The sequence below is a fragment of the Mus musculus genome, chromosome 14 (genome assembly GCF_000001635.26).
Source record: "Mus musculus strain C57BL/6J chromosome 14, GRCm38.p6 C57BL/6J".
Lineage (NCBI taxonomy): Eukaryota > Metazoa > Chordata > Mammalia > Rodentia > Muridae > Mus > Mus musculus.
Window position 1 is genome coordinate 72,601,310 of NC_000080.6, and position 27,604 is coordinate 72,628,913.

The 27,604-nt window shown below is 39.3% G+C and overlaps 1 protein-coding gene across 7 annotated transcripts in view; it reads right to left on the bottom strand.

The window, feature by feature from the left end:
- The window catches only part of Fndc3a (fibronectin type III domain containing 3A), a 172,754-nt gene that overhangs the window by 63,362 nt on the left and 81,788 nt on the right, over positions 1-27,604 (bottom strand). Inside the window, exon 1 of one of the 7 annotated variants that reach the window (XM_006519118.4) lies at positions 1,613-6,147. The exons of the other annotated variants lie outside the window; for them this stretch is intronic. Coding sequence (XP_006519181.1) covers positions 1,613-1,619 — 7 coding nt within the window. The 5' untranslated portion in view covers positions 1,620-6,147. Of the gene's footprint in view, positions 1-1,612; positions 6,148-27,604 lie in introns of those variants that run through there. 7 annotated transcript variants of the gene reach the window in all.

The following is a 27,604-nucleotide window of genomic DNA, read 5'->3' on the forward strand; positions in this document are numbered from 1 at the left end:
TACATTTCTGCTCTCTGGAGAAAGGGGAACAGTTGTACACTAATGGTCACTTTATTCATTAACTAATTCACATAAACCAGTAAACTAGCCTTCTAAATTGTAAGATCCGCCCTAGATATTATTTATAAAATGTGGAAATTGGCTGAGAACTAGAGATTTTATTGAAAATTGCATTTGTTTACTTAGTCAAGGAAACTTTACTGAGCTCTATGTACTAAGCTTAGACTGCAGGCTCTTTGCACCCACTGCCATGCTGAACCTTGTGTCAAGTCATTAATGCCAGACAGAGATTGATGAAGATGATGTGGAAATGAAAGAAAGCAGACAGGCATCTTCAAAGCAGAACAACTAAACCCGGTGTTCTGTTTCTCTGTGGCTATTAGAGCAGTAACTTTCAGGCGATGCACCCACACTCCCATCTCAGCCTCCACAATGCTAGGATTACAGACATGTGCCACTGGACTCAGCTCACAGTTTACTTTGATAGCTGCTGGAACAAGTCATCATTTAGTTTCACAAAGGACTCCTTTATGACGTGATCACTTTGACTACTTAAGTAAATTTTCTAGTTCGGAGGCAGAAATGCCACACAGTTAGATTTTAAAAAGATAATTTATCAGTGCTATGTACATTTATCTAAAATAATGGTGGGATATATTCAACACTGAACACAAACCTGCCACACCCCCAATACATAGACAGTAAACACAAGTACTGATATTCAGATCCACAATGCTGGCAGCACCATGTTGCTTGTCCTGCATCAAACTCTAAACCCTGGACACTCACTGACACAATGCCTGACTACCTCTCAGGTCCAACAGTACTTTCTAACTCAGAAAGTTCTAGAAAATTAACTGCAAACTGTCTTAAATTTGTATGCAGCAAAGCAGACTGTGTCCAGGGAAGAAGCAAACCTGTTATAGGAGTACATAACATGTCCACCTGGCACAAGAAAGCTGTACCTGAACAACTGTAGCTACACCTAACAGCTCCTTCAGAATTGACAAGCTTTAGGCAAAAGCTACCCCAAAGCAGAGTGATTACATTACTGTTAAGGGCCTACTTATTTTTAAAATCTGCAAAAGTGGGTACAATTCTGTTTGTCATTTGCCTTAAATATGAAAAACTTCCCATCCCAATTCTTAAAGGTACCATCAATGATTTATACCTAGTTCATTTTACCTAACATAAACTAAACCTATCGTCTTTCTTAATCTACCATTCATATTCAATTTTTTCTTTATTTCTTTTAGAAAAAACCCAAAACTACAGATTTGTCTAAGCATTTAAAATTAAATAAACAACGGACTGCTGACTGCTGACTCCTGCCGCACACAATGGCTTCCAAATTACCTGATGCCAATTTTCTGATCAGTCTTAAAAGAGAAAAGACGAAAAAAATCAAGAGGCCAGCCAGAATGGGGCATGCTATGAGATTTAAAATCACTCTAGCTCATAGAGTCTACAATTTTCATAACCACATAACAATATGTAGTATTTCTAAAGCGAACAGATTTGGCACTAAAAACACACAACACGGCTTTAGGTTAATACAAAAGCTTCCTATGTTTTCAAATAAAAGCGAATGTTCAAAATCAGCAAATCTTACCACTCATTTTGTTTCTACAGGAGCAGCAGCCAGCGAACAAGAAAACCCAACAAGGAAACGGCGTAGTACACGTTAGCAGCTTTAATTGGAGAACAGTTTCGCTTTTTTTTTTTTTTCCTCAAAGCTGGTAAGAGGAAAAGATCCTTTGACCGAGTCACGTGACCGGTATCACATGACCCGCAGTGAACCGGGAAAGACCGGGAGAGGAAACAGCGCAGAGGGTACGCTGGGGCGCTACTGAAACAAAACACTTAAAGGCTTCTTCAGCTGCTTTCCTGACTGCAACGCGTTCTGCCTTAAGAGCCAAAGTAAACCCTAATCAAAAGAACCTGGTGGATAGGCACGCGATGGAAAACCATCCTCTTTGTGTTCGCGGTTTGACTAACGCAGCCTGCTGCTTTTTCACATAGAAAGATTGGGGTAAAATGAATTCAAAGCCTTGATCCAAAATATGAGTGTATAGTTTGTGATCATTTCATGCTCGATACTCAAGCTATGCCTATAACACACAGAGAATTGCCCACACAATAGAATTAAATGACAAGTTCCTTACAGGTGGAATATATTTCAGGCTTGTTTTGTTTTTCCTTAAAAGCTAATGAAGGCTTCTGCTTTTATAGTCAGTGTACTTTGTTTTTAGTGATTATTTTAAAAATAGAACTTACTCTTGACATTAAGGAAAGATCCTTGGTGGATAGTATTCTTAAAGCAGGAATGTGAAAAATACTCAGTTAATTGAGGTGAAAACTTATTCTTTTGGAAAAAAAATACGCCCCGTAAATTACTTAAGAGGGCATATAAGTTCAGAGGAACTTTATCAACTGCTTACATACACAAGCAATGGCTGGGATCTGTGACACGCACCACAGTGGGGAAGATGGATTTGGGTACTAGGTGATACTAAAAGTTAAAATGAGCTCCGATACTTACTAGCATGGCAAATGTACTACTATTGGGCTCTGTCTCCTGTGGAAAGGTTAAAATGATCAACCTCAAAGCACTGTTGCAGAATCAAGTTAGACAAACTAGTACATGAAATACACTGTTTAGGACCTCTCAGTAACTGATAGTTATTGTAAGTAAAAGTATGATCGCTGACTCTCAAAACTAAAGATTACACAGTGAGACGAACCATGTGGAGTGTCCTACTTGTTAACGCAAACTGAGGTATCATTACTAGAGAAGCTGAGGCAGGAGCAGATAAGTAACTTGAGGGTACATAGGCAAAGGCAGGGTTGCTTCATATAATCACATGTTAAAGGCCAGGCCCTATTTAAAGGCCCAGTGTCTTTCCTGAAGAAGAAAAAAAAAAAAAAAAAAAAAAAAAAAACCTGGCAGGACACACCCCTGGCAACTTGACTCAATAAAAGCAAGTCAGAGGCCAGAGGAGAAGAGACACTGGTTTAAAGTGGAAAAGGGTAATAGCTGACCTTTTATTCCATTATGAATGCATTTCCCCTGAGGCTGTGGGATGGGCGCTTACTTCCCTGTTCTCTCTCACTGCGCCACTCTGCCCTCCTATGCTATTTTGACAGTCAGTGAGTTGTTTTTTTTTTTTTTTTTCTTTCTGCCCCAACACTTGCTGTCAGGTCAATGACTTCAATGTCCAAACTCTAGATCTATGATTTCTCTGCTCCTTTTCCTGCTGTGTTCTTAAAGCTTGAACTTATTTCTTACAACTATAAGTACATCCTGTTTCACAGCTAATCTTACCAAAATCACTATAGAGAGACCTAATACTCTTCGTTTAAATTACTATTCTTAGACCTGACCTTGATCAAACCGTACCTTATTTCACAGCTCAAATTTTTTAGGATTTTCACAGCATCAGCAGATTCCAACGCTGCACAGTCGTTGCCTCGGCTAGTTGGTTAGACAATATTTGATGGCAGCCATTAAGCACACTGAAGTGACTTCCCTAAACCTAAGCAGTAGAGCCCAGTGATGGACACTGCTCTCCATCGAGCCAGGTTGTACCACTCAGGTTTCTGCTCCTCCTAAGGTTGCTTTTATTCTTATCTTTACAGTCTTCTAGTTGAGAAGGATATTAATGGTAGACTACTAGTTCTAGTTGAGAAGGATATTAATGGTAGACTACTTCGCTAGCCTAACAATGCACAACATCCTAGATCTGATTCCAGTATCATGAAAAAAAAAACATAAGAGGAAAACTATCCTTTATATAACCAATTAATTTACTTAATTTTGAGGCTTATAAAAATTAGATAGTATTATCTTCTGTAACTTCTTCCTCCACATGCTGGATTCTGTCTAGGCATTTGGGACAGATTAGTAAATGAGAATGGATAAATCTTACATTTGAAGAGGTGGCTCAGGGTAAAGGTGTTTGCTACTAGCACTTGACAGCCTAAATTCAACCCCCAGTTTCCACATAGTGGACTAACACAACTAGACTCCTGCAAATTGTCCATATGCACGGCTTGGCACTTAACACCCTTGTCTTAAGGTTTCGTCACTATAAAGAGACACCATGACCACAGCAACTTTTTTTTTTTTTTTTTTTTTTTTTTTTGTTCTTCTTATGGGGTTGCCATTCCCTTTAGCTCCTTCAATCCTTCTCCTAACTCTTCTATAGGGGTCCCCCACCTCAGTCCAATGGATGGCTGTAAATATCTGCATTTGTTTCAGTAAAGCTACAGTAACTCTTATAAAGGAAAACATTTAACTGGGACTGGCTTACAGTTTCAGAGGTTTATTCATCATGTCAGCATTCAGACCAACATGGTGTTGGAGACAAAGCTGAGAGTTCTACATCTTGATCCATAGGCAGCAAGGAGAGACTGTGCCACACTGGGCCTAGCTTGAACAACAAGCTTCCCAACCCCCTAGTGGCATACTTCCTCCAACTAGGCCACACTCCTGATAACACATTTCCCTATGGCCAAGTATCCAAACACATAAATCTATGAGGGCCATTCCAATTTAAACCATAACCTCATTTAAATTTTTTAAAAATAGTGAATACATAATAAATCAGTGTGAGATGAACCATAAATGTTTGCAAGTATGTATGTTGAAAACATGTGTGAAGGTAAATAATATGACCAGTGATGATTCTCAGTTTCACTGAATGATCTTTTTTTTTTTAAATAAGAGAAAGCATCCAATATCAATGCCTAAGGGACATGACAGGATGCTTAAGCTGCCTTAGAATACTAGAGTTACTAGAGGAACGTGGCCAGACAGGTAGTGGGGAGACAGAAAAAAAAAATGGTCTCCTGGGCCTTGTAAGATACTGTCAGATCTTTGGCTTTTACTGTGAGGGAAACAAGATAGCCACTGATGGACTTTAAAGAAAGGAATTCATCTAATTTATACACATTGCTTGCTGGACTATGGTACAACACTTAAAAACCCTAAGTTAAGCCTTTTTATATAGGCCACAATCCAGTAATAGAAAGCACAAAGAACTGGACCTAAAGTATCCATGCAATATGAAGACACTATGAGCCCCAAAATGGATGAAATGGGTCTGGGGATAAGGAGATGCAAGATGTGGACATGTGACATTTGAGATGTTCCAAAGGCATCAGGATAAAATACCTCATCCTAGAGACCACTTAACTATTCTGGGATTCAAAGATATAGTCTGAGAGATAAATTCCATTGTCTGTGATGAATGGGCATTTAACCCATGAGACTTGATAACATCAATAAGAAGTGGAGATTCTAAAGGGGAGAGATTTCCGAGGTCTCTTGGCCCACACCTTTGAGGTACTCTTCTATACCCAGGAGGAAAAATTCTAGACTTAGGATTATGTATGTAATTGCTATTTTTGAAGGGCAGTACCAAATACTTTCCCTAATATATCACACTCCTTTCAGCACACATTGCATGAGAGGTTCTATCAATTCAGTCTCACTGATACTTAGAATGCAGATTTAAAAATCTGGACAGTCTTATCTTGTTCTTATTGTACATTACCTAGTTCCTGTTTTGCATCTTTTTATTTCTATGTGGTTGCCTCTTTTAAGTAGATTCCTAAGTTTTCAGCTTTCTAGGTACTTACTCCTTTGGGTTAAACTGACTGTAATTATCTTCTTAGTTTATGCTTTGTTTTTCAAATACTTTATGAAAATGTACAAATGTTTCTAATTGAGTTGGAGTGAAACATTGTTGGACAGCACTGTGTGTGTCTAAAGATATCTCCAGTCCATAATTATGAGATCAATATCCTCTTGGGAGCACATAATGCCAGTAAAACATTTTGTGGAAAACCTTGTTTTAGGAGAGAATGATTACCTGAGGATCCAGTCTAACAAACAAAACCAGAAAGCTTCAAAAAAAATCATACTTCAATTAACCACAATCAAAAAATGTTTCCCCAGACCACTCTGCTGAGATTATACTAAGGACAGCCACTAAGATCAAACTCTTACTGACAAATCTAATTAACATTGCTGACAAATCTCTGTTTCTCCTTAACATCTAATCCTTGATTTCAATCTTCTGATCATGCCTTTTAAGTGTTTAATGGCTTGTGTTCTTTTATTTCAGGTGTTGCTTTCCTGAAGGTTTGTTCTTGGCATCTACATCAACTCTCAAGATGGCCTTACTTACACTCATAAAAGCATGGGATAATGCACCTCTGCAGGTTTTTCTTCTGGGCTCTAGGTCTACAAAATGAAATCCACATGAAATTCAAATCAGTTGTTTTTCCTTCAGCACACACACTACCTTCTGTACTTCCCATGGCTTTATTTTAACAGAAACTTGAAGGTAACACTAGATTTTCTTCTTCCTGCTCATCTCATATCATTACCTGGGAAGCTCTGACAGTTTCATCCCTTCTCTCCTACTGTTTTTAATGCCGAGGAGTAACAAGCTAAAACTATCTCAGTATCCTCCTAGTGGGTCTCCTAGTCACCAGTCCCTTGCAGTAAACACCTGTTTCATACTATTGCTAAAATGAATTAAAAAACAAACTACCTGTATTCTCCTCTGCTTAAAAGTTTTTTTATTGTTTATGAAAAAAGGTCCAACCTGATGAAATACTACTCTATTCCTGTCAATACTGAGTGAACAATATCCTTTTTGCCATTGTAACAAAATATTTTCAAATGACTTTGATCATTATTTGCTATTTTATTATAATTAGTGATAACATGTAGCAGATTTTTTTGTAGAGAGCAGATGAAGTCCTGAATGAATGTGTCATACTGTCAGGGTTGTAACTAAGCAAGGACCAGGATACATAGGACTCATAGGAATAAGGCAAGGCCTTCCTGGCTCAGGCTTTGGGAATGGTGGAACCTTTTGGGGTTGGTAGAGCCTTTTGGGGTCTAGAACTGACTCTAGAAACTATGGAATGTCAGCTAAAACCAGTTTGTTCATAAAAGTGTCAACTGCAGCTTCCTCCTCAGAGATCACTGTGCCTGTGAGTCCCTACAGAGTCCTCCTACTAAGGATGGCAAACTCAATTCTCTAAACAAGCTGAGATTCCAGCAAATCACACGTGGGATCCCACCTTGTCTGTAAATGTCTGTACTTTCTTCATTCCTCTTCAACCTAGGTAGGTCAAGTCCTAAACTGTGCAGAACTCTGGAGCTACCCCATCAAACTCCTATAGCTGTGAGACCTGAAAAGTTAAAATGCTTGTATCTTACTTTCCTCAGCTTAAAATAGAGACAACTACTGTTCTATATTATGTGGATATAACAAGGGCTAAATGAAGTTCACAGCATAAGCAAGGATACCCAATATAAGTAGTAGTGCTTGCCTTGACAAACCTACCTGAAAATTGACTGTTTCAAAAAAATGCTAGTAGAGTGTCAAAGTAAAGAATTAGTGTGGTGCGTTCTAGTTGGTGCTAGGCCACCTTGGGTTCAAACTCGGCAGGCATTCCCACTGTCCTCAGAGGACTCTCCACCCCCAAGGTGCCCTAGCACACCCAGGATCTTAGGATCACTGGTGAGTACAACACGACATCTGTTCCAATAGGAACAGGGCACAGGAACCCTACTCGATCAGTGGCTCGGGTTCCTTCAGTCAGCACTGATCTACCCTGGTTTTGAACTCAGCAGACAACCCCACGGCCCCCAGAGGAGGTACCACTTCCAGGCGGTCTAACATGCCCAGGATCTTAGGATCCTAGGAGATTGTTCACACCAGGATCTCAGGGTCTCATAGGAAGCTTGACTACCAAGAACTCTGACAGACGCAGAATCTCAGGATAACAGGATCCTGGAATCACATGATCACAGAGAAAGCTGGACTCTGAGGATTTTTTACTCAACCAGGATTACAGGAAGGGCAGGCTCCAATCAGATATATCAAGGTCAGGGAGCACTTGAGATAATCAGATGGTGGGAAGCAAACTTAAGTACAGAAGGAACAGAAACCAAGGTTACTTGGCATCATCAGAACCCAACTCTCCCACCATAGCAAGGCCTGAATAAACCATAACACCAAAAAAACAAGTTATGGATTTAAAGTCATTTCTTATGATGATGATGAAAGACATAAATAACTGCCTTAAAGAAATACAGGAGAACACAGGTAAACAGCTAGAAGCCCTTAAAGAGGAAACACAAAAATCCCTTAAAGAGTTACAGGAAAACACAACCAAACAGGTGAAAGAATTGACCAAAACCATCCAGGATCTAAAAATGGAACTAGAAACAATAAAGAAATCACAAAGGGAGACAACTCTGGAGATAGAAAACCTAGGAAAGAAGTTGCAAGCATCACCAAGATATGAATACGAGAGATAGAAGAGAGAATCTCAGCGGCAGCAGATACCATAGGAAACATTGACACAACAATCAAAGAAAATGCAAAAAGATCCTAACCCAAAACATCCAGGAAATCCAGGATACAATGAGAAGACTAAAACTAAGGATACTAGGTATAGATGAAAAGGAAGATTTCCAAATTAAAGGGCAGGTAAATATCTTCAATAAAATTATAGAAGAAAACTTCTGAAACCTAAAGAAAGAGATGCCCATGAACATACAAGCCTACAGAACTCCAAAAAGTCTGGACCAGAAAAGAAATTCTTCCCGTCACATAATAATCAAAACACCAAATACACAAAACAAACCAAGAATATTAAAAGCAATAAAGTGAGCCCGGCAGTAGTGGCACACGCCTTTAATCTCAGCACTTGGGAGGCAGAGACAGGAGGATTTCTGAGTTCGAGGCCAGCCTGGTCTACAAAGTGAGTTCCAGGACAAGCCAGGGCTATACAGAGAAACCCTGTCTCAAAAACCAAAAAAGGCAATAAGGTGAAGTAACATATAAAGCAGACCTATCAGAATTATACCTGACTTCTCCTCAGCGACTGTGAAAGGCAGAAGATCCTGGGTAGATGTCATACAGATCCTAAGAGAACACAAATGATAGCCCAGGCTACTATACCCAGCAAAACTCTCAATTACCATAGGTGGAGGAACAAGGGTATTCCAAGAAAAAACCAAATTTACACAATTATCTTTCCACAAATCCAGCCCATCAAAGTATAATAAAGGGAAAACTCCAACACAAGAAGGGAAACTCAGCTCTAGAAAAAGCAAAAAAGTAATCTTTTAACAAATTGAAAGAACAATATCCACATGAACAGAATTCCAACTCTAAGAACAAAAATAACAGGAAGCAACAATGACTTTTCCTTAATATATCTTAATATCAATGGACTCAATTCCCCAATAAAAAGACATAGACTAACAGACTGGCTACGTAAACAGGACCCAACATTTTGCTACATACAGTAAACCACCTCAGTGAGAAAGACAGACACTACCTCAGCATAAAAGGCTGGAAAACAATTTCCCAAGCAAATGATCCCAAGACACAAGCTGGAGTAGCCATTCTAATATCAAATAGAATTGACTTTCAACTTAAACTTATCAAAAAAGATAATAAGGGACAAGTCCCTTCTGGACCACTCCAGCACCAGAGTGCCTTGCCCGCGAAGTCTCCGGACACCCACAAGAACCACACAGAATTCCCCACGGGATCCTAAGACCTCTGGTGAGTGGAACACAGTGTCTGCTCCAATCCAATTGCACGGGACCTCAGACTGCATTAATAAGGGAAGCAGATAACCCGGCCTGAACAGGGGCACAAGTCCCTTCCGGTTCACTCCAGCAGCGGACTTCCTTGTGCTCGGAGTTTCTGGACACCCCCAAGGTCCTCACAGGACCCTCCACGGGATCTTAAGACCTCAGATCTCTGGTGAGTGAAATACAACTTCTGCAAGAAGGCAGGTTCGAACACCAGATATCTGGGCACCTTCCCTGCAAGAGGAGAGCTTGCCTGGAGAGAGTACTCTGACCACTGAAACTAAGGATAGAGCCAGGCTCCCAGGTCTGATGATAGAGGCTAACATAATCACCTGAGGAACAAGCTCTAACCAGAGACAGCTATAACAACTAGCTCCAGAGAATACCAGATGGCGAAAGGCAAATGTAAGAATCCTACTAACAGAAATCAAGACCACTCATCATCATCAGAACGCAGAACTCCCACGCCACCTAGTCCTGGGCACCCCAACACAACCAAAAAGCTAGACCCGAATTTAAAGCATATCTCATGATGATGGTAGAGGACATCAAGAAGGACTTTAATAACTCACTTAAAGAAATACAGAAGAACGCTGCTAAAGAGTTACAAGTCCTTAAAGAAAAACAGGAAAACACAACAAACAGGTAGAAGTCCTTAAAGAAAAACAAGATAACACATCCAAACAGGTGATGGAAATGAATAAAACCATACTAGACCTAAAAAGGGAAGTAGACACAATAAAGAAAACCCAACATGAGGCAACGCTGAAGATAGAAACCCTAGGAAAGAAATCAGGAACCATAGATGAGAGCATCAGCAACAGAATACAAGAGATGGAAGAGAGAATTTCGGGTGCTGAAGATTCCATAGAGAACATCGGCACAACAATCAAAGAAAATACAAAACACAAAAGGATCCTAACTCAAAACATCCAGGAAATACAGGACACAATGAGAAGACCAAACCTACGGATAATAGGAGTGGATGAGAATGAAGATTTTCAACTTAAAGGGCCAGCAAATATCTTCAACAAAATTATAGAAGAAAACTTCCCAAACCTAAAGAAAGACATGTCCATGATCATACAAGAAGCCTACAGAACTCCAAATAGACTGGACCAGAAAAGAAATTCCTCCCGACACATGATAATCAGAACAACAAATGCACTAAATAAAGATAGAATATTAAAAGCAGTAAGGGAGAATGGTCAAGAAACATATAAAGGCAGGCCTATCAGAATTACACCAGACTTTTCACCAGAGACTATGAAAGCCAGAAGAGCCTGGATAGATGTTATACAGACACTAAGAGAACACAAAAGGCAGCCCAGGCTACTATACCCGGCCAAACTCTCAATTACCATAGATGAAGAAACCAAAGTATTCCACGACAAAACCAAGCGCACACATTATCTTTCCACGAATCCAGCCCTTCAAAGGATAATAACAGAAAAAAAAAAAAAACAATTCAAGGATGGAATCACACCCTAGAAAAAGCAAGAAAGTACTCCCTCAACAAACCAAAAAGAAGACAGCCACAAGAACAGAACAACTCTAACAACAAAAATAAAAGGAAACAACAATTACTTTTCCTTAATATCTCTTAATATCAATGGACTCAATTCCCCAATAAAAAGACATAGACTAACAGACTGGCTACACAAACAGAGCCCAACATTCTGCTGCTTACAGGAAACCCATCTCAGGGAAAAAGACAGACACTAACTCAGAATAAAAGGCTGGAAAACAATTTTCCAAGCAAATGGCCTGAAGGAACAAGCTGGAGTAGCCATTCTAATATTGAATAAAATCAACTTCCAACCCAAAGTTATCAAAAAAGACAAGGAGGGACACTTCATACTCATCAAAGGTAAAATCCTCCAAGAGGAACTCTCAATTCTGAATATCTATGCTCCAAATGCAAGGGCAGCCACACTCATTAAAGACACATTAGTAAAGCTCAAAGCACACATTGAACCTCACACAATAATAGTGGGAGACTTCAACACACCACTTTCATCAATGAACAGATCATGGAAACAGAAACTAAACAGAGAAACAGTGAAACTAACAAAAGTTATGAAACAAATGGACTTAACAGATATCTACAGAACATTTTATCCTAAAAAAAAAAAAAAAAAAAAAAGGATATACCTTCTTCTCAGCACCTCACGGGACCTTCTCCAAAATTGACCATATAATTGGTCACAAAACAGGCCTCAACAGATACAAAAATATTGAATTTGTCCCATGCATCCTATCAGACCACCATGGACTAAGGCTGATCTTCAATAACAACATAAATAATGGAAAGCCAACATTTACTTGGAAAATGAACAACACTCTTCTCAATGATACCTTGGTCAAGAAAGGAATAAAGAAAGAAATTAAAAACTTTTTAGAGTTTAATGAATATTAAGCCACAACATACCCAAACCTATGGGACACAATGAAAGCATTTCTAAGAGGGAAGGAAACTCATAGCTCTGAGTGCCTCCAAAAAGAAACTAGAGAGAGCACACAGTAGCAGCTTGACAACACATCTAAATGCTCTTTTAAAAAAGGAAGAAAATTCACCCAAGAGGAGTAGACGGCAGGAAATAATCAAACTCAAGGGCGAAATCAACCGAGTGGAAACAAGAAGAACTATTCAAAGAATTAACCAAACGAGGAGTTGGTTCTTTGAGAAAATCTACAAGATAGATAAACCCTTAGCTGGAATCACTAGAGGGCACAGGGACAGCATCCTAATTAACAAAATCAGAAATGAAAAGGGAAACATAACAACAGATCCTGAAGAAATCCAAAACACCATCAGATCCTTCTACAAAAGGCTATACTCAACAAAACTGGAAAACCTGGACGAAATGGACAAATTTCTAGAGAGATACAAGGTATCAAAGTTAAATCAGGATCAAGTTAACGATCTAAACAGTCCCATATCCCCTAAAGAAATAGAAGCAGTCATTAATAGTCTCCCAGCCAAAAAAAGCCCAGGACCAGATGGGTTTAGTGCAGAGTTCTATCAGACCTTCAAAGAAGATCTAATTCCAGTTCTGCACAAAATATTTCACAAAATAGAAGTAGAAGGTACTCTACCCAACTCATTCTATGAAGCCACAATTACTCTGATACCTAAACTACAGAAAGATCCAACAAAGATAGAGAACTTCATACCAATTTCCCTTATGAATATCGATGTAAAAATACTCAATAAAATTCTCGCTAACCGAATCCAAGAACACATTAAAGCAATCATCCATCCTGACCAAGTAGGTTTTATTCCAGGGATGCAGGGATGGTTTAACATGCGAAAATCCATCAAAGTAATCCATTATATAAACAAACTCAAAGACAAAACCACATGATCATATCGTTAGATACAGAGAAAGCATTTGACAAGATCCAACACCCATTCATGATAAAAGTCTTGGAAAGAACAGGAATTCAAGACCCATACCTAAACATATTAAAAGCAATATGCAGCAAACCAGTAGTCAACATCAAACTAAAGGGAAAGCAACTTAAAGCAATCCCACTAAAATCAGGGACTAGACAAGGCTGCCCACTCTCTCCCTACCTATTCAATATAGTACTTGAAGTCCTAGCCAGAGAAATTCGACAACAAAAGGAGATCAAGAGGATACAAACTGGAAAAGATGAAGTCAAAATATCACTCTTTGCAGATGATATGATAATATATATAAGTGACCCTAAAAATTCCACCAGAGAACTCCTAAATCTGATAAACAGCTTCGGTGAAGTAGCTGGATATAAAATTAACTCAAACAAGTCAATGGCCTTTCTCTACACAAAGAATAAACAGACTGAGAAAGAAATTAGGGAAACAACACCCTTCTCAATAGTCACAAATAATATAAAATATCTTGGCGTGACTCTAAGGAAGTAAAAGACCTGTATGATAAGAACTTCAAGTCTCTGAAGAAAGAAATTAAAGAAGATCTCAGAAGATGGAAAGATCTCCCATGCTCATGGATTAGCAGGATCAACCTTTTAAAAATGGTTATCTTGCCAAAAGCAATCTACAGATTCAATGCAATCCCCATCAAAATTCCAACTCAATTCTTCAACGAATTAGAAGGAGCAATTTGCAAATTCATCTGGAATAACAAAAATCCTAGGATAGCAAAAACTCTTCTCAAGGATAAAAGAACCTCTGGTGGAATCACTATGCCTGACCTAAAGCTTTACTACAGAGCAATTGTGATAAAAACTGCATGGTACTGGTATGATGACTGACAAGTAGACCAATGGAATAGAATTGAAGACTCAGAAATGAACCTACACACCTATGATCACTTGATCTTTGACAAGGGAGCTAAAACCATCAACTGGAAGAAAGACAGCATTTTCAACAAATGGTGCTGGTACAAATGGTTGTTAACATGCAGAAGAATGCGAATCTATCCATTCCTATCTCCTTGTACTAAGGTCAAATCTAAGTGGATCAAGGAACTTCACATAAAACCAGAGACACTGAAACTTATAGAGGAGAAAGTGGGGAAAAGCCTAGAAGATATGGGCACAGGGGGAAAATTCCTGAATATAATAGCAATGGCTTGTGCTGTAAGATCGAGAATTGACAAATGGGACCTCATGAAACTGCAAAGCTTCTGTAAGGGAAAAGACACTGTCAATAAGACAAAAAGGCCACCAACAGATTGGGAAAGGATCTTTACCTATCCTAAATCAGATGGGGACTAATATCCAATATATATATAAAGAACTCAAGAAGGTGGACTCCAGAAAATCAAATAACCCCGTTAAAAAATGGGGCTCAGAGCTAAACAAAGAATTCTCACCTGAGGAATACCGAATGGCTGAGAAGCACCTGAAAAAATGCTCAGCATCCTTAATCATCAGAGAAATGCAAATCAAAACAACCCTGCGATTCCATCTCACACCAGTCAGAATGGCTAAGATAAAAAAATTCAGGTGACAGCAGATGCTGGCGAGGATGTGGAGAAAGAGCAACACTCCTCCATTGTTGGTGGGATTGCAAGCTTGTACAACCACTCTGGAAATCAGTCTGGCGGTTCCTCAGAAAATTGGACATAGTACTACCGGAGGATCCCTCAATACCTCTCCTGGGCTTATATCCAGAAGATGTCCCAACCGGTAAGAAGGACACATGCTCCACTATGTTCATAGCAGCCTTATTTATAATAGCCAGAAGCTGGAAAGAACCCAGATGCCCCTCAACAGAGGAATGGATACAGAAAATGTGGTACATTTACACAATGGAGTACTACTCAGCTATTAAAAGTAAGGAATTTATGAAATTCCTAGGCAAATGGATGGACCTGGAGGGCATCATCCTGAGTGAGGTAACACAATCACAAAAGAACTCAAATGATATGTACTCACTGATAAGTGGATATTAGCTCAGAAACTTAGTATACCCGAGATATAAGATACAATTTGCAAGACACATGAAACTGAAGAAGAACGAAGACCAAAGTGTGGACACTTTGCCCCTTCTTAGAATTGGAAACAATCGCCCATGGAAGGAGTTACACAGACAAAGTTTGGAGCTGAGACAAAAGGATGGACCATCTAGAGACTGCCATATCCAGGGATCCATCCCATAATTAGCCTCCAAACGATGACACCATTGCATACACTAGCAAGATTTTGCTGAAAGGACCCTGATATAGCTGTCTCTTGTGAGACTAGGCCGGGTCCTAGCAAACACATAAGTGGATGCTCACAGTCAGCTATTGGATGGAGCACAGGGCCCCCAATGCAGGAGCTAGAGAAAGTATCCAAGGAGCTAAAGAGATCTGCAACTCTGCAACAACAGTATGAACTAACCAGTACCCCGGAGCTCTTGACTCTAGCTGCATATGTATCAAAAGATGGCCTAGTCGGCCATCACTGGGAAGAGAGGCCCATTGGACTTGCAAACTTTATATGCCCCAGTACAGGGGAATGCCAGGGCCAAAAATGGGAATCGGTGGGTAGGGAAGTGGGGGGGGGGAGGGTATGCGGGACTTTTGGGATAGCATTCTAAATGTAATTGAGGAAAATACGTAATAATAAAAAATATTTTAAAAAAAAGATAATAAGGAGGTAAACTTCATACATATCAAAGGTAAAATTTACCAAGATGAACTCTCAATTCTGAATATCTATGCTCCAAATGCAAGAGCATCTACATTCATTAAAGAAACTTTACTAAAGCTTAAAGCACACATAGCTCTGCACAAAAAAAATTAGTGGGAGACTTCAACACCCCACTCTAATCAATGGCCAGATCGTGGAAACAGAAACTGAAGAGGGTCACAGTGAAACAGAAATTATGAAACAAATGGATTTGGCAGATATCTATAGAACATTTTATCCTAAAACAAAAGGATATAACTTCTTTTCAGCACCTCGTGGTACCTTCCCCAAAACTGACCACATAATAGGTCACAAAACAGGTCTCAACAGATAAAAGAAGATTGAAATAATCCCATGCATCCTATCAGATCACAGACTAAGACTGATCTTCAATAACAACATAAGTAATAGCCCACATACATGTGGAGGGTGAACAACACTCTACACAATGATAACTTGGTTAAGGAAGAAATAAAGAAATTAAATACTTTTTAGAGTTTAATGTAAATGAAGCCACAACATGTGCAAACTTATGGAACACAATGAAAGCAGTCCTAAGAGGAAAACTCATAGTGCTGAGTGCCTCCAAAAACAAACTGGAGAGAGCATACAGGACACCTGAAAGGTCTAGAACAAAAAGAAGCAAATTTATACAAGAGGAGCAGACGACAAGAAATAATCAAAATCAGAGCTAAAATCAACCAAGTTGAAACAAAAAGAACCATATAAAGAATCAACCAAACCAGGAGCTAGATCTTTGAGACAATCAACAAAATAGATAAACCCTTGGCAAGACTAACTAGAGGGCACAGAGACAGCATCCTAATTAACAAAATCAGAAATGAAAAGGGAGACATAACAACAGAACCTGAGGAAATTCATAATATCATCAGATCCTACTACCAAAGGCTATACTCAACAAAACTGGAAAACCTGGATGAAATGGACAATTTTCTAGACAGATACCAAGTACCAAAGTTAAATCAGGACCGGATTAATGATATAAACAGTTCCATATCCCCTAAAGAAATGGAAACTATCATTAATAGGCTCCCAACCAAAAAAAGCCCAGAACCTGATAGGTTTAGTGCAGACCTTCAAAGAAGACCTAATACCAATACTCCTCAAACTATTCTGCAAAATAGAAAAGAAGGTACTCTACCCAATTCATTCATGAAGCCACAATTACTCTGATACCTAAACCACACAAAGACCCAACAAAAAAGTGAACTTCAGACCAATTTCCCTTATGAATATCGATTCAAAAATACTCCATGTAATTCTTGCAACCCGAATCCAAGAACACATTAAAAGGAACATCCATCATGATCAAGAAGGCTTCATCCTAGGGATGCAGGGATGGTTCAATATACAGAAATCCATCAACATAATCCACTATATAAACAAACTCAAAGAAAAAAAACCACATGATCATCTTATTAGATGCTAAGAAAGCATTTGACAAAGTCCAATACTCATTCATGATAAAAGTCTCGAAAAGATCAGTAATTCAAGACCCATACCTAAACATATTAAAAGCAATATACAGCAAACCAGTAGTCAACATCAAACTAAATGGAGAGAAACTTGAAGCAATCCCACTAAAATCAGGGACTAGACAAGGCTGCCCACTCTCTCCCTACCTATTCAATATAGTACTTGAAGTCCAAGCCAGAGCAATTCGACAACAAAAGGAGATCAAAGGGATACAAATTGAAAAGGAAGAAGCCAAAATATCACTATTTGCAGATGATATGATAGTATACTTAAGTGACTCCAAAAATTCCACCAGAGAACTCCTAAACCTGATAAACAACTTCATTAAAGTAGCTAGACATAAAATTAACTTAAACAAATCAGTAGCCTTCATCTACACAAAGGATAAACAGGCTAAGAAAATAATTAGGGAAACAACATCCTTCACAATAGACACAAATAATATAAAATATTTTGCTGTGAATCTAACTAAGCAAGTGAAAGATCTATATGATAACAACTTCAAGTATCTGAAGAAAGAAATCAAAGAACATCTGAGAAGATGGAAAGATCTCCCATGTTCATGGATTGGCAGGATTAATATAGTAAAAATGGCCATCTTGCCAAAAGCTATCTACCTATTCAATGCAATTCCCATCAAAATGTCAATTCAATTCTTCATAGATTTAGAAAGAGCAACTTCCAAATTCACCTGGAATACCAAAAAAATCCCAGGATCGCAAACACTGTTCTCAATAATAAAACAACTTCTGGGGAAATCACCATCCCTGACCTCAAGCTGTACTACAGAGCAATTGTGATAAAAACTGCATGGTATTGGTATAGTGACAGGTAGGTAGATCAATGGAATAGAATTGAAGACCCAGAAAAGAAACCCACACACCTATGGTCATCTGATCTTTGACAAAGAAGCTAAAACCATCCAGTGGAAAAAAGACAGCATTTTCAACAAATGGTGCTGGTTCAACTGGTGGTTAGCATGTAGAAGGCAAATCGACCCACCATTCTTATCTCCTTGTACAAAGCTCAAGTCCATGTAGATCAAGGACCTTCACACAAAACCAGAGACACTGAAACCTATAGAACAGAAAGTGGGAAAGAGCCTTGAACATGGGCACAGGGGGAAAAATTTCTGAACAGAACACCAATGGCTTCTGATGTAAGATCAAGAATGGACAAATGGGACCTCATAAAATTACAAAGCTTCTGTAAGGCGAAGAACACTGTCAATAAGACAAAATGACAACCAACAGATTGGGAAAAGATCTTCATCAATCCTACATTCGATAGAGGGCTTATATCCAATATATACAAAGAACTCATTAAGTTAGACTCCAGAGGAACAAATTACAAAAAATTCTCAACTGAGGAATACTGAATGGCCGAGAGCACCTAAAAAAATGTTCAACATCTTTAGTCATCAGGGAAATGCAAATCAAAACAATCCTGAGATTCTACCTCAGACCAGTCAGAATGGCAAAGGTCAAAAATTCAGGTGACAGCAGATGCTGCGGAGGTTGTGGAGAAAGAGGAACACTCCTCCATTGTTGGTGGGATTGCAAGCTGGTACAACCACTCTGGAAATCAGTTTAGTGGTTCCTCAGAAGATTGGACAAAGTTGTACCTGAGGACCCAGCAATACCATTCCTGGACATATGCCCAGAAGATGCTCCAACATGTAATAAGGACACATGCCCCACTATGTTAATAGTAGCCTTATTTATAATAGCCAGAGCTGGAAAGAACTCAGATGTTCCTCAACAGAGGAATGGATACAGAAAATGTGGTACATTTACACACTGGAATACTACTCAGCTATTAAAAACAATTAATTTATGAAATTCTTAGACAAATGGATGTATCTGGAGGATATCATCCTGAGTTAGGTAACCCAATCATAAAAGAACACACATGATATGCACTCAATGTTAAGTGGGTATTAGCTCAGAAGCCCAGAAGCTCAGAATACCCAAAACAGAATTCACAAATGACATGAAACTAAAGAAGGAATGCCATAGTGTGGATTCTTCTATCCCTCTTAGAAGGGGGCAACAAAATAACCATGGAAGGAGTTACAGAGACAAAGTGTAAAGTAGAGACTGAAGAAATGACCATCTAGAGACTGACTCACCTGGGGAACCATCCCATAAACAACCACCAAACCCAGACACTGTTGTGGATGCCAACAAGCACTGGCTGACAGGAGCCTGATAAAGCTGTGTCCTGAGAGGCTCTGCCAGTGCCTCACAAATACAGAGGTAGATGCTCACAGCCATCCATCGGACTGAGCATAGGATTCCCAATGAAGGAGCTAGAGAAAGAATACAAGGAGCTGATGGGGTTTGCAGCCTCATAGGAGGAACAACAAACTAGCCAGTACCCCCAGAGCTCTCAGGGACTAAACCACCAACCAAAGAGCACACATGGTGGGGCTCATGGGTCCAGCTACATATGTAGCAGAGGATGGCCTAGTGGGACATCAATGGGAGGAGAAGCCCTTTGTCTTATGAAGGCTCTATGCACCAATGTGGGGGAATGCCAGGGCCAGGAAGCCTGAGAGGGTGGGTTGGGGATGGGGATGGGGGAAGGTGTTTTTCAGAGGAGAAACCAGGAAAGGGGATAACATTTGAAATGTAAATAAAGAAAATATCCAATAAAAATAAAAAATTGGTATGGTGAACTCTGCTAATAGTTGAGGACATTATGAAAATAAAAAGCAAGTATGTTTTTAAGTTTTTTGTTGTTGTCACAATCAGACAAGGATGAGGCCACATGCACACTGATGCAAAGTACACTGTATAAACTGTAACACTCTCAATTCATCTCCAGTATTTATTCTTATAGGAAAATTATTTGATGTAGATTACTAACTTAACAAGGGTTTTAGGAAACATGGATGTATCTGTATCTTCCTATTATAGCTGAAAGGTTATTTAAAACAGGGACCATAAAAAAATAAATAAAAAAAACAAGGACCATATCATTAATGCTGAGTCTTTTAACTAATGTTAACTGAGGACAGAAAGGGTAGTAACTCAGTATAGCATTGTATCTTCTTGGCAGAAGTTAGTAACATCTATGGCATTCACAAGAAGCAAACAAAAAGTCTTATTTGCTCAAGATCATTAATATAGTAAAGAAGCTGAGCATGGTGGTATATTTAGGAGGCAGAGGCAAGCACCTGTCTATGAATTCCAGGTGATTCTGGTCTCCATAGGGAGTTCCAGGCTAACTAAGGCTATATAGGAAGACCTGGTCTCAACAAATAAACCAACCAATCATCTCCTTGAAAAGCAACAAAAGGGCAGGATATAATTCAATACATTCTTTTATACAATAATTCTTTAATCTTTTGAGAATTTCGTACATAAACACATTGCAGTTACATCATTTTGCCCCCTCATTCTCCCAACTCTTCCTGTGTTGTGCTCCTATCCTGAATTCATGACCTCCTTTTAATGTATAATTACACATGCAATGGCATATGAACATGCACACACATGGTTCCATTTAGTGCTGCCCATATGTACATGTGTTTAAGGGTAACCACTTAGGATTTGGTGTCCCAAGAGAAAACTTCCCTCCTTTAATAGCCACTGACTGTCTACAGCTCTCCATTTAGGGTTTCCACCTACTTTACCATGTAAATTAGTTGGGGGTGTGTACCTCTGAGCAGGTATCTATTCTGTTGAGAGTTAGGAGAGTGTAGCATCTCTGTCCTGTGTAAAAGATGTTATCTTGTACCATTCCTCTTGGTCCTTTGATTTCTACAATTTTGGCCTCTCTTCTGTAGTGTTCTCAAGCCCTAAGTGTAGGGTCTTCTATATTCCTACTAAAATAGCCCAATAAGTCCCACTTAAAGCTTTCCATGGCTTTCCAAATCCAAAGTCCTAAAATCCACATTCCTCCAAATAAAAACATGGTCAGGTCTATCACAGCAATATCCCACTCCTTGGTACCAACTTCCGTCTTAGTTAGGGCTTTATTGCTGTGAACAGACACCATGACCAAGGCAACTCTATATTATAAAGGGCAACATTTATTTGGGGCTGGCTTACAGGTTCAGAGACTCAGACCACTATCATCAAGATATGAGCATGGCATCATCCAGGCAGGCATGGAGAAGGAGGAGCTGAGAGTTTTACATCTTGATCTGAAGGCAGCTAGAAGACTGTTTTCAGGCAGCTAGGAAGAGGGTCTAAAAGCCCACCCCCACAGTTTCACACTTCCTTAAATAAGTCTATGTCAATGGTGGGTGGGAAAAAGAATATAAAAGTAAATTTAGAGTCTTCACACACCACAAGGTATTTTGTGCCAATGCAGCTAATGTGTGATAAGAGAGATCTTTCAAAAACTATCAGGGACTTTGGAGCTTTAGGGCTTTGTTGATCTCATGAAGGGATGTGGTTCTTTATGAGAGAGAAGAAGCTGTGATATACTGAAAGAACTTAGACAGACATGTCAATGAAGTTTATAAAGTGATACAGCATTCAGGGGGGACAGAAAAAAAGGGAATCTGTCTAAGTCACTTGGAGTCAAATGTGATTGGATTCATGTCAAACTGGAATTTCTAGGGGGAGAAAAAACTGACAAAGCCATATATGCTAAAGAGCTTTTAAGGACCTAAGCACCAAGCAGCAGTTCATAAAAGACATACATGACAATGCAAATGAAAAATAAGTTTGTCCTAAGGATGGGCAACCATCCTTCCAGAGTGTGTTGTATATTTTTCTCTCTTACACATATATTGGGGGTACAGTATGTTTGCCCAGTCTAGTGGCCATGTGTGACCCATGGAAAAAGAGCCATTGATCTGGCTGAACTTGTCAGAACCAGGCAATAACTCCAGGGGCAGAAACAGCAAGGCTGGAACATGGCCTTGTTCTCCCTCAGATCTGAGTGTAGACAGGCACTGAAAGCTTGCCTCACAGTCTGCTGGATCCTACAGCAGCGTCAGTATCTTAGGATGGGGAGGTTTGACGACTAAGAGGAAATGACTGGACTATGAAGGGTTAGATGGTGTATCTCCCTTCCATGCCTCTGATAGTTAATATCAACTGTCAACTTGATAAGATCAAGAATTAATTGGGCAACAGGGCACTGGGTATTCCTCGATTCAGTTAACTGAGGTGAGAGGACTGTGTACTGTGTCTGGGACCATTCTCTAGGCAGGGTCCTAGACTGTATAAACTGGACAAAATAATGTTGCAGCTTCTCTACCTTGATGGACTATGAGTCAGGATGTTTTCTTCTCTCAGTTGCTTTTGACACATATTTGCTCACAGCAACAGAAAAAGAAAGTAAGATAATGCCTTTGCACACAACATTATTCTTTTGAGGAAACACTTGATAAAAGTGGTGAATCCTTTCATGCTTTATTGGATTTTATTTACATTTCTTTTTCTTACCCTTATCTGCCCAAGATCCACTAGCATTGGCTTAGAGCAAATAGCAATGGGCCTTCAGAGACACCCCCCACCTCCAGCTGCTGCCCTCAGTGAGAAAGGTTTCATTAGTTGTGTTAACCTCTGAGTCTCTTTACAGAGCTGAAAAGGCATCTGGAAAAACAGAGAACAGCAATTAAAGAATTTAAATATACACAACACCCTATATAGGTGGAGAAAGGGCATTCCCAGAAGCCATAAGGTTGACTATTTCTCAGTGCCAAAGGTGAGCCCCTTCCTGTGAGCAGTTGGCTGGGGAGACTTCTGAGACCCACAGACTATGACTACTGCCACTGATGTTGGCGGTACACCAGAAACAGATGGCAAGACCCTGCTGCTTAAGACACCACATACAATAGCTACATGAGATCAGGCTTGGACTGAGCTAACTGACTTTCAGAATGCTGAAGGCATGACACAGCGTGTTTGGCAGAATTACTAGTCATGGCCCTGCTTGGTATGGGACCCTTCATGCTGCAAACATAAATGAGCCTGGTAAAATATATTCATCAACATAATCATGGTGGGACAATAGTTATGAGTACAACTGTTTTCCTTTTATTTAAAGGCTGCCCCACAGCAGTGAACACACATCTGGTACTTTCAGGTCAAAGTCTGTGACTAGGCAAGACATGGATCTCAATACAGAAGCAACTGCTACTGTTTTATTAAATGGATGTTAGGGGCCTGTCAATCTGCCTTCTAAATGGTCAAGCCTACAGATTACTGCTGCTGTCAGCCTCAGCTATTCATGGAGGTAAACTTCATTTTTTACAATGGACTTACTGCAGAGACAACCAGTCAAGCTGATAAAAATTAGTAAATTGGTGTGGTACCGTGGCCCAAGGCTTGGCCAAACACAGAGAAAATAATGAAACATTTACTTCATTGCCATCAAGGCTGAGGGAACATGACCAAAGAGAAGTGAAAAAATTAAGTGCCAGAAAAGTGGGTGAGGTGCTTTTTAGTTATTTCCTAAGTGAAGCATTTCTTCCTAGGAGGTGGAAGCCATGGTGACTTGGGAAGCCAATGCATCTTACAGAGAATCTAAGAAAGTTACAGCATTCAGAAGGCCCCTCCACAAGCTCATGACAGCAACTAAGAGGAGTGCAAAGGGTGTGCTCTCCACTGCAGATGACTGTAAGCAACAGGATATAGACTTCATGAATTATTGGCCACTTGGAGCTGCGTTTGAGTCATTCATGTTTCTGTAAGCAAGCCCAGTAAAGCCAGAAGTGGGTGGAATAATTTCTTTAATCTGTTATTCAGCATCCCGTCTGGGGTAATAAACAAATATAGTCTCCCAGGGTGGGTCAGAGGGAACAAACAACCCTACCCTATGTCTTTTTAGACTTTATTAGCTATTTATCCATTTAATTCCTTAGCATTTAACTGGAAAAGTTCTTTCATTATAATTTTTGTACTTTTAGATAAAGCTGCTGCTGACTGTTACATCACACAGTGATACATATAATGTTACTAATATCTTCAACAGGCTCTTTCTTTTTGTAAACAGTTTTAAGATTATATTCATATTAGGACAGTTTTAAGATTATATTCATATTAGGAAAACTCTGTTTCTGAGGTATTGCCTGATAAGCTTGGCATCAATTGTCATTATTGGAGAACTAAACATTTCTATTTTATCTTACTAAAACAGGAACCATGACATCTTCAAATACTTTTACAAGTAGATCTTACTCAAGTTTCTTCAGCTATAATTCTTGTGAATGTTTCACTAATTTAGACTACATTTTCTTAGCTTATTGATGCTATTAAATGAGTATAAATGAAAAGCACTGCCAAGTGACAGAATTATATAGTTAGGTAATAAAAATTCTTACTTTTAAAAATGTAAGCTATAGCAAAAATATTTAGATTTTTATTGTCTATATATAATTTACAGTCACCTGTCTTCCAAATTTTCCTTCAGCTGGTGGCCTGGTGACATCAAGTGGCTAGCAGAAGCCAACAGCACCAAATAGTTTCACTAACACCAGGAAAGAAAGAACTTGCTTGCTAGCCTTTTTATATCTAAGTGTTTTAGTTTAAATGTCTTCCCCAAATTCATGATAGAAACTTAATTCCCTAATTCGGCATATACATATAAAATCTGGAGGTGAGGCCTTCAAGGGTTAACTGGGATGAGCTCAGCAAGGTTAGGGAGCTGCTTTATAAAAAGATGGGAGAGAGGTATGACATAAGCTACTGTGCCTCTTGTCTCTATGAGATGCCCTCTTCCACCCATTGAGAGGCCTTCAGCAGACATACACCATAAATATCTTTCCTTGACAACTATTCAGTCTAACACAGTTTGTCACAGTAACACAATATAGACTAGTAACATCAAGTATAGCTCATGTCTTTGACTTTCTGTTTAAGATTCAAGTGCAAACTCCAGAGATGAAAAATCAAGTAAGAAATTGGAACTGCAAAGTGGTGGCCAATCACATTATACTGTTAAAAATAATTATGAGACAAATATCACGCCAATTAGATACTAAAATGGAACAAACCTGGAATGTCTAAACTAACTGGGTACAAGACTACCTTACTAAAAATAGGAACTACTTAGTAAGATTATAAAACACATAGCAACAGTCATTTACTAGCTAAGTATGTGACTGAGTAAGGGTTTGTATTCCTACACAAAACATCACAACCAAGAAGCAAGTTGGAGAGGAAAGGGTTTATTCAGCTTACACTTCCACATTGCTGTTCATCACCAAAGGAAGTCAGGACAGGAACTCACACAGGGCAGGAACTTGGAAGCAGGATCTGATGCAGAGGCCACAGAGGGATGCTGCTTACTGGCTTGCTCCCCCTGCCTTGCTTGCTTAGCCTGCTTAGCTTGCTTTCTTATAGAACCCAGAACCACCAGCCCAAGGATGGCACCATCCACAATGAGCTGGGCCCTCCCCCTTCATCACTAATTGAGAAAATGCCTTACAGATGGATCTCATGGAGTCACTTCCTCAACTGAGGCTCCTTTCTCCGTGATAGCTCCAGCTTGTGTCAAGTTGACACACAAAACCAGCCAGTACAACATGCAACAGGTAATTAGCACTGCTGACAGCCTAGGATATCACAAGCTGGGGAGTGCAGCTTAGAAAGGAATGAAGCAGAAAGTTACAGAAGAGAATGAAATGATCAAGACTATTACTTATACCTCAATTTTGGGGGACTTTTCTCTTTAATGGAAACTTATCCATTTTAAAGCTTAGATAATGTAGAAAACATAAATTAGTGGCCTAAGTATGATTCAGATTTATGGATAATTTCATTTATCTATGTACAAGTAATTGAAAATGTCTATTATTAGATTTTCTATGCACCTAGATATAACTGCAATATTTAAGTAGAATAAATAAGAATTAATCATATATATCTTCAGGGCTTTACATGATCAGTGGCCTTCTGTAGGCAGAGTTAATCTTGGCCTACCACCATGGCAACAAAGTAAACCAATACAGGGGCAGCTAGGTATGTGGCAGTAGCATGAAGTTATCAACATATCCCTAGAAGATGGAGAGGGAAAGACAGGAGACCTTTCATGTTTGGAGTCCAACACCACTCTTACCTGAAAGTGCTCATGGGGAGTTGAAGTGCATGTATAGGATATGAAAGGCCAGCTCAAGTGGGACTCCGTCCAGTAGGCAGCCTCCTTGAGGTCACCACCTGTGATGGGACTTCTCAGTGATGCAGCTTTCTGTAAATTACCCTGCTCCTGTTCGGTAACCTCTGACCAATGTTCTTTAGTTAATCCAAATAAACAGACTGGTTTCCATAGCTGCATTGGTATGAAGTTGTCTTTTTGATCTATTATTGGTACCCTATCTATGATAACATTTAACTCTCCTCAGGAAAAATATGACAAATAAGGTTAGATTCTAACTTTAGAACTAAGTTGAATTACATATAACACTTGAGTCAGGCATTGTATTTACCAAGCGACTGTTTCTAAACAAGAAGTTCTTTCTAGTCTTGTCAGAAGTCTGCAAGGATGCAGTAGTATGTGAACAATAATGAATCATCTAACAGCCTTCAGGATTTACTGCAGTACATTAGGTTAACTGTGTCTCAAGAACTCAAAACCCACACACTGACATCGCAGAGAAGCAATATAGATCAATGACGTAAACCCTGTCAGGATTAAACATTAAGGCCATAGAGGTTTGGAGAAAAGGTATACACGTGGCAGGGCAGACCAGTCACCTGCCACTTGACTGTACCAGGTCAATGTTGCAGTGATGCAATGGACTGTTTTAATTTTAGTTCCAGATTTCCATGTAGTAGATTCTAAATTAATTTTCCTTGGGATTTCTGTGGTTTAAGGTCTAGATATTTCAAAACATGTTAAGGGACTATCAGTCAAATAAACTACATGGAAAATGATCTCTGCAGTCTGGCACTTTAGACAAGAGTATAGCACTAGTTATTATGCATAACATATATGGTGCTCTGCTTGACAAATCCCATTTAGAATCAGATTTTGAACATGACACCAGGATCCACTCCAATCTAAGGGTCTTCTTCCCACTCTCAACTGCTTCTTCCCTGTAATGTTTTTAGTTTTATTGTTATTTTGAATGTAAAAAAAGTTCCTAGTTTATGGTTACTGTAGGATTAGAGAAAACAAATGATTATGAGTAGCTGTGTGCAGTTTTAAAATAGCTTCTCAAATTACATGCATGCAGAGTTGAAATGTCTTCTGGAACATGAATGAAAACTCCTAGAAGCTTGACACAAAGTGTTTGCATCCTGCTATAGGCCCCTGGGAAAGGAGTGAGTCATCTTAATCCCAACATCTTCTCTTCAACTTATGATCTCCTCAAAAAGCATCACTTCCCAGGAGGATGAGAAAGGTGGCAGGATATGAGCTGCAGGTATCTAGGACCCT